The sequence below is a fragment of the Stegastes partitus genome, unplaced genomic scaffold (genome assembly GCF_000690725.1).
Source record: "Stegastes partitus isolate 25-593 unplaced genomic scaffold, Stegastes_partitus-1.0.2 Scaffold494, whole genome shotgun sequence".
NCBI classification, from domain to species: domain Eukaryota; kingdom Metazoa; phylum Chordata; class Actinopteri; family Pomacentridae; genus Stegastes; species Stegastes partitus.
In genome coordinates, this window is record NW_007578225.1 from 312,559 (window position 1) to 321,219 (window position 8,661).

Here is an 8,661-nt window from a genome sequence, read left to right on the forward strand (position 1 = left end):
AGGATTGAAGTAATGCAGCCTTCCAACAAAGAGAAGAAGGAAGGCGTCGTACTAATCTCGCTAAAATTAAAACGAGACGATTAGAAACTGTTTGTACCGAGAATCTTCGTGGAAGAGTTTGGGGTTTTGCCTTGCCTTTGGCTGGGCCGGGTGCAACTAGGTTTGGTTACATTTTTGTGTTTTTCAGTCTCCTTTCTGATCCTTTGTTGGCTGCCGTTGAAGGAGTTGGTTAGAAGCACCACAGACTGATGGAATCTTGTCACAAGATGCTTTTGTATTTGGTTCCACCACCCCAGCGAGACACAGCCACAATAACACATGGTTTATTATCAAAGATGCAGGATTCGGTAACGGAGCATAAAACAAGTTTTGCCAGCAGGCAGTTTCAGCCACAGAGCCCTTGTTATCGTCTTGGTGGGGAAGGTCAGAGCGAGGGTCACGCTGTATGTGTTGCGATGAATGGATTTGCTGTCACAGCAAAGGAAACTTGATGACTTCATGACCTTTCAATGGCTCCGATGAATTGAAGAGGGACCGGATTGAATGGGTAATAAATGGCTAGCTTTGGTCCGCAGCACTTGTCTGACACTGGGAACACACCCGCCACTGTCCACCCAACATTCTCCGGCTCCCCTTCCTCACAGCTGGTGAGCCCGAGCAGGCCTCCGAGTCCATAATTCAAGAATACCAGTCCCAATCCTCTCCGCTCCCCGCTGTCACACCCCACCTGTTAACATCTTTTCAGGGCACACAGACGTGCATGGCAGTGACAGCTAGCCCATTTGTGTTTCGCAGCGTTCACTTGTTCCCATAACGCGGAGGCCTGCGTCTGCTTCTGCCTCCAGTCCGGCATAGGTGGACACGTAGCAGTGAGTAAACAACTGAGCATGAGCTGTTGCAGAACGTTACAGGGCTAACAGAGAACATGCTAATGCATTTATTGCTAACTGCCTCTCCTGAATGCCCTCCTCCCTCCTGTCAGATGGCTTGTGGTTTGCAAAACGTAGAGAGTTGTCATGCAGTTCCAAGTAGCCATTACTATTCACCCTCTAACACCACTGCTGTGCCCATTAAATATCTTGCGCAACTCAGCATGTGTCGAATACAGATAGCGGGAAGACAGGATTGAGAAACATGCACGTCACTACTCCGTTGCTTAGCCCGGCTCTCATTTGTGTGAGGTCTGCCCCAGTTCGAGCCACTCAAGTCCAGAACTGTCTGAAGTCAGTTTGAAAAGGCCTACAGGGGAGGATGTTCCACGTTAGAGATCAGAGTCAGGGTCAGTTGGCGTTCTAATCCTACTGCGGGTCAAAGTGGAACAGGGTGGCATTAAAGCCCATCTTTGTTTCACATTTAGCTAAGCTTTCCTCGTCAGTGCAGTCTGACAAGGTATCAGCAGTCTCCAGTTGCACCCTAAGGTGTTCCTTATAGTTACCTGTCCTTTAGTTGACCTAATATACCCAGAGGTCAGGAAGCTGTTTACTCCCAAGTGCTTTAGTTCTATAGACTGAAGAACACAGGAAGGAGAATGATATATTGCAGGGGTTCTGTGTCAAGTTGAAAAACACACAATGTGAGCCAAGGAGTCTACCACTCTCTTGCCATAGTCTATTATTTTAAAGCATTAAGATAAAAACCACAGTGATTTTAAGTCTTCGCCCCAGGCAGTGTCCTGCTGCTGTTTGAGAATGTGAAACCACTTAGCGTGTTGTCTTGAAACCATTTCTTGTGCTTAAAGGAACATGGTTTGCCGCTTCTTCCCTTTAAAATGTTCACAAAGGCATCCAGTTTTTGTTTTTTTTTACCCTAGAAGTTATTTGGGCTGAGGGGGGACGATTCTTTGGCTTCCCGAGCACATATCTGAATGAATCTGTGATTCTCATCGCTGCCAATGTTTTCTGGTGGTGTGTGTGTGTGTGTGTGTGTGTGTGTGTGTGTGTGTGTGTGTGTGTGTGCTGCTCCGTATTCTGTAACACTTGAGAAACACTTTCTCACATGAACACAACTGCTCTTCTTCCTGTGAATACTTGGTTACCAAGATATCTTTGGTTGGGATGTTTATACATTTTTGTTCTGGTTCACAAGATGCGGACATGTTTCATGTAAACACTATTTATTTTTCCATGCAATACAATTCCAAACAAAACAGGGATTGCTGACTGTACGCTTTGAACTTTTTGATATAATACGATACTGACTTTTGGGTGATTGAAATGCTGCCATTTTGAGTTTATTTTGCATTGACTTGTAAGATTAGAGGCTTTGGTGTGTTGATGTAGATCACCCCAAACGCCCATTGATGAATTAACAAGTTCAACATTTCTTGTCTGCTGCGCAAAACTCCGTCTAATGTGCTATCGCTGGATCCACTTTGTGTCCTGCAGCAAAGGATGATGGGAGCGTGGCAGTCGCCCTGGGTTACACGGCACACCTGGTCCTGATGATCTCGTGCTTCCTGCAGATCCCTCTGAGGTATCCGGTGATTCACAAGGGCTCACGCTCCTCCATCAAGGACACCATCACTGACAGACTCACTGAGAAGGAGAGAGAGTAAGTAGGAAGCACTAAACATGAGGGAACATATCTTCAACGTTCCCATGCATCTCTGTCATTACAAATGCTGGGGTGCTAGTTTGGCTAAAGCTGTTTTCCTCTGTGTACAAATTGTACATACAATGGCCCCAGAAAGTATTGAGATACTTAAGCCCCACTTCAAAACGTAGTAATTTAATTTCACTTGACAACAAATGTCAAAGCAAATGGCATTTGTTTTAAAGGTCCAGTATGGTGGGAATCTGTTTTTATTGTGTGATTTATAACCTTGGAGGTATAAAATAACATCTGTTAAAATATGACTACACATACTAGTGTCCTTCCTGTAGTGCAGCGGTTCCCAAACTTTTTGAGCCACAACCCCCAAGATAACATACGTTTCTGTTTGTGACCCCCCAATTTGAATATATCATGAGTAATAACTTTGTTGTTTGTGCATTAATGCGTTAAAAAATAACGTGTTAATTCCACAGATTAATCTCTTTACATTAACACGTTAACTTTCTTTTGAATGAATGAATGAATTGAATTTATTTTGAACAAATGAAAGGGAAAAAAAATTTAAAAACAAAAGAAAATAATTTTAAAAAGAACAATAATATTATCACATAATCAAATCATAATATTAACAAGTTCAAAAAGGAGTGGGAAGAAGTATACACCTTTAATTTTGACAGCCCTAATACACATTTATTTGATAAATGTAGGCTTTTTTTAAAATTTGTTTTTCTTTTACTATGATGTGGTGACCCCCTGAAATTATCTTGGGACCCCCAGTTTTAGAACCACTGCTCTAGTGCACCCCTCTAACTAGATGCCCTTCTAGCTTTACAAGAAGTTAGCTATTGTGTCCAGTTCGTATGCAGAAACCAGTAGTTATTCATTCAAACTTGGCGTTACTCTCACTGCCCGCTGCGTCTCATTGAGTCATTCAGACAGAGGCCTTACATTCCACCAGGTTTGTTTATTTGCTAGAGCAGCTTCTGCCAACTCTAAGATGATGGAAACCTTAAGAGCGATTTGCAACCAATAAGGAAGGACTGGATGGGTAACTGTGTTTTTAATTTTGCCAGTTATGCTTCAGTGTGAGCTAAGCTTAGCTCGTGTTTACATCCCAGTGAAGCTCTTTTCATTTACGTGTTTTCTGTTTCTGTTTGTCAGACGATGAAAGTATGAAATAGGGACTACAGGTTACCCAGCAGTCATTTCAGTGTCATTTCTCAAGCTGTGGCTCCGCAAAATACAGATTTTTCTGAGACTTTAGCTATATTTACACGTAATATGAATCCTCAGAGAGACAGAGCGTTCACAATGCTGCCAGTTGCCGAGTCGTCAGTTGTGCTGCTCCGCTCCGTCAGTCGCTGAGCAGACCAGACGTGGAGGGAAGGCTCATCTCATTTCACTACACTGAGCCTCCTTGTCTCCTCCGTCCTCCTGCCTGCGACCCGGAAATCAATCTCTGTCTGCCATCTTGAAGGATGGCTCATTTTCTAAATTGCATCTTGAGGACAGAGGAGGCATACAGGAGGAGCTGTGTCATTCGGTACCCATGACATAGACGACGTATAAGAGGCGTGACGGACAGCTGGCATATACAGACCATGGTGGGAGCTGGACTGACAAATGTGTGTATGTGACATATAACACTCTATCAAAACGTTACTCTTTCTTTATGTAGGACTCTTTTGTGTTTCTTCTTCAAACAGCAGAAGCTCAGCTGCATTTCAAGCTGAAAATTCAGACGCTCTCTCTGGTCACGTGAGGAGCAAAATACCTTCAGAGAGAAATAGCTCATGCACATTTGTTAACCAAAATATGTTCCACAAGAAGATGTTAGTTTTTTCTCCGTGACACTCTATAGGTGCTTTCTGTGATTTAGGTCAGGGCTCAGGGGGGACATACTTACACTTTGATTTTCTCCTGGACAAAATATTCTTTCAGTAGGCGGCTGGAATGCTTTGCATCATTATCCTGCTAAAAGAAAAAAAAAATCTACTTCTGCTGCTCGAGCCATTTTTTTTGGCTGGGTTTGCATCCAAAATTCCTCTGTACACACAGAATCCACGATAAGTAAAAGTTCTACTACACCATTGTAAGAAAACCACCTCCATGCCTCACTGTGTCCACAGTGTAGTCTGGCTGGAATTCTCTCCCCGACTGTCTCCACGCAAATGTTCTACCATCAGACCCACGTAGGCTGATCTGGACTCATCTGAACGTATCACACATCTTCTAAAGTTGCTGTCTTTCTGCATCATTCTACCCTTTTTTTAATTCAACCCCAGCTTTCTGTATTCTTTTAACCTATGCATGATTTGTGCTTCCTCTGCTTCCCTACTCGGGCTGCAAGGTGGCTCGGTGGTTAGCATCAGTGCCTTGCAGCAAGAAGGTCGCCGGTTCGCGTCCCAGTGAGGACACCCGGGATCCTTCTGTGTGGAGTCTCCATGTTCTCCCCGTGCAGCGTGGGTTCTCTCAGGGTTCTCCGGCTTCCTCTCACACAGTCCAGAAACATGCTGAGGTTAATTGGTGATTGTAAATTGTCCGTAGGTGTGAATGTGAGTGTGCTTGGTTGTCTGTCTCTAAGTGTAGCCCTGTGATAGACTGGTTACCTGTCCAGGTGAACCTGCCTTCACCCTGAGTCAGCTGGGATAGACTCTAGTGAGGATTAAGGTGTAGAGATGACGAATGGATGTTTCCATACTCTGTGATCCTACTTCTAATGATCTGAGAAGTGACCCTAACGCTAACGCAGCCCAGTCTGCTGTCAGTCTTTAAGGATCTCCATGTGCACCTTCATTTTTCATACTTTTGATCACTTACCGCAAACAAGTCATGCGTCACTATTGCTCTGAGCCTCTTGACTTGTCTTTGCCATCTTTGAGTTGCCTTTAACTAACTCGTTCCAGTGTTAACTATTGTGGGTGCATAAAGTCAGTTACTCTGAAGTTACTACACTGGCAGAGGTGTTGTTCATCACCATCACTGAAAGACACGTTTCCTTCATCCCAGACTCAGACTACACGAGTTTCAGGCAGATTTAAACTTTTCAACCCTCCTGACAATCACAGAAATAACTTGGCCTGAGCTGATGTGTTGTCCAGAGTTTACAGATCCAGTCTGAAACCTCCGGACCTGCCTGTCGACTCATCGGAGCTGCCATGATAATATCAAACCTGTGAAGATATTTACGAGTTAAAATTGGCAGGGTTACAGTTATCACGCCAGCAGCAGTGGATGCTGTTGCCAAGCAACGCTAAACATCCTTGCCTTTGACGTTACCGTAGCTACACATATTGAAACTGCTAAAGAACAGACGACCCATGCTGACCACATCTCCTCTACCGTTTACCGCCACGGCCTACACGTTGTTTCCTTCTGCTTCCCCATGAGACCATGTGAGGTGCTGCTCTGCTCCCTCTGCCACCGTAATCCTAATAATATCCCGGAGTGTGTGGTTATCTTCAAATCCTGTAGTGTGTGCATGTCATGTCAGAGCAACGAATGTCTGTGAAGTTTCTCCTTATGTGCGTGATGCAATCAGATTCAACATCTGTTGGGATTTTAAAACTCTTTTATCGTGCACGCAGCCTTCGTTTGACAATCAGGACTTGTCCAAACTTTCCTGTGTTGCTATTTAGCAGGATGTGTTTCTGGTACCGAGTGTGACGACCTGATTTATTATTGTTGTTATTCATATTATTTAAAGGATATTTAGCTAGAGTTGTGCTGAATGTGTTTTTCCATGGCATACATACCAGGTTGTCCAACAGTTTTTGAAATAACTTCATAAACACCTGATAGAGTAACGGTTCAAATGGGACCTCTGTCGTGGAATCCTTTGTGATAGATGTTATGGTATGGCTCTTAATCACCTGTGTTTCCCAAAATACTTGTTCAGATGAGGGGCAGAGCAAAGACTGTGGCATGAGGTATTGTGACTATGACACAAGCCTGACAGCTCAGTTGGTGTCAGGACCCGACACAGCAGCAGGCTTCTAAATATGTGGTGATTCTGTCGTACTTGCAACCACCAACTCATTGAATAACAGTAATGCATGCTGAAATGAATGACTGAATTTGTAGTGGCAGTGAAGACAACTCTTGCCTGATCGAGTTTAATCATCAGTGTTATTGTTCAGATTTCAGCCCACTGCTCATCAGCAAAAGGCGTCTAATTTGTCCGGGACAGTTTTGTTTTTTTAAATTATTCTTTTAAACCACAATTCTAAAGCAACGTCTTATTTCACTAAATTATAGTTTAACAAATTTTTATTTATTATTACTTTTTTCAGTTGCTACTTATTTGAGTGGATTTTGCCTTTTCTTCAATGGACGGGTATGAATAAATCTGTACATGTTGGTATAAGCACAAGGTTTTCTTAATTGTATAATCAGTGCTATTGTCAGATTAAAGAAAGCAATTTTTTTGCTTTTGTACTAAACTGTGCAAACTGCAAGATGCTCCCTTTAAACTTTATTATTAAATGTTATTATTTGTTTTAAGAAGTGCAAGCGTTTGACCTCAAATCAAACTGGCAGGTATGTTTTTCAGGTCTGTTTTTCAGCTACAAACACAGTTTTTGGATTCGTTACCTGGACGATAAGGTGTTTGTAGTTCCCTTATTTAATTACGCTAACACTGTGCAACCCATTTCTCTTGTTTCTGAGTCTTCCCTCGTTGCCAGCACCACACAAGCACTGGTTGTGTGCTCTGTCTCTTTCTATTATCTGAGTTTTGCTATCTTGACAAAAGTGAATTAAATCCAAAATGAGCTTATTTACTTCTGCTCACATTTGCTTCGTATCAAAACGTTTACAGTCTCCGTTCTGTTTCAATCAATCCCGAGACTTGTGCTTCTCTTACAAACCTATCCACGCACGCTGTTCCTGTTTTTTTTTTGTCTTGTTTTTTTCTAACAGATTGAGGGAAGCGAAAATTTGTTTGATATTTGTCCAGTGCTTTTGTCTTTATAACCCATTACTAAATTATGTTTTGACAGGCCGTGAGATGAGAAGTGTGGGTGTTCTTATTTAGCTTCAACAGTCGAGATCATAGCATCACGCGACATTTCTAACATTGTTAACATAAAATTTAATATGCTAAAACCTAGACTACATGCTGAGGCCTTATTTAAAGTCATTGTCACTACTTGACACCACATGTATGTTTCTACTAACTTTGTAAAACTTTTCTGCACCAACCAAAGGAGCCACATCAAATAACTCAGAGCTGCTAGATTTTACAGATCTGAAATATAGAAGTCAATAAATTGCCAGCCTGGTTACATTTTTATTCTCTTTGGGGAACTACGTTTAAGATTTTGACAGGCCGTAAAGTCACGTATTTAGTACAGATGGTGGTACGTGTGGAACTGTTAGGTAGCCCTTTAGAAGGTTTTACTGCTTGACTAGTTTAAGCAACTGAAATAAAATCATTGACAGTCGTCAGGTGTAAATAAGTCAAAGCAGTCCTAAAAGTTTCAAAATGCACCATAAGATTAGAAAGAAAAATGTAATGAAAAGCACACCTGATGTGTGAGTAGAATATATTTAGCATGTAGAGCAGGGGTGGGCAATCCTGGTCCTCGAGGGCCACAATCCTGCATGTTTTAGATGTCTCCCTCTTCCAACACACCTGATTCAGATGATCAGCTCAACATCAAGCTCTGCAGAAGCCTGATAACGATCCTGATCATTTGAATCAGGTGTGTTGGAAGAAGGAAACATCTAAAACATGCAGGATTGTGGCCCTCGAGGACCAGGATGAGTCCATTTTGTTTCAGTTTTTGTGAAACAAATAATGAAAGAAATTTCCATTTAGTTTTATAATTATTATTTTACTGATGTATGCCAGAAGACAGGTCTCTTTACTTCTGGCTGTGGTTGTGCTGGTTAAAAAGAGGTTCAGGTGTTATATGCAGGTGAAAAATGAGCTTACGTTGAGTAAAAATGTGACAGGAACAAAAAAAAAACTGCTTTGGTTTGGGCTTCTGAATGGGAAACAATTGTGAAAGCTTTCAAGGCCACCTGACCTCTCACCCCTGAAACGTTGAACATGGCCAGACTGGATAAAGCTAAACGCATCTTTTACAACATTTTGAAAGGACC

The 8,661-nt window shown here is 42.3% G+C and overlaps 1 protein-coding gene across 1 annotated transcript in view; it reads left to right on the forward strand.

The window, feature by feature from the left end:
• Window positions 1-8,661, forward strand: part of uvrag (UV radiation resistance associated gene) — a 101,925-nt gene that overhangs the window by 36,536 nt on the left and 56,728 nt on the right. Inside the window, exon 12 of the mRNA XM_008287293.1 lies at window positions 2,385-2,550. Within this exon, the coding sequence (XP_008285515.1) occupies window positions 2,385-2,550 (166 nt within the window). The remainder of the gene's footprint in view (window positions 1-2,384; window positions 2,551-8,661) is intronic.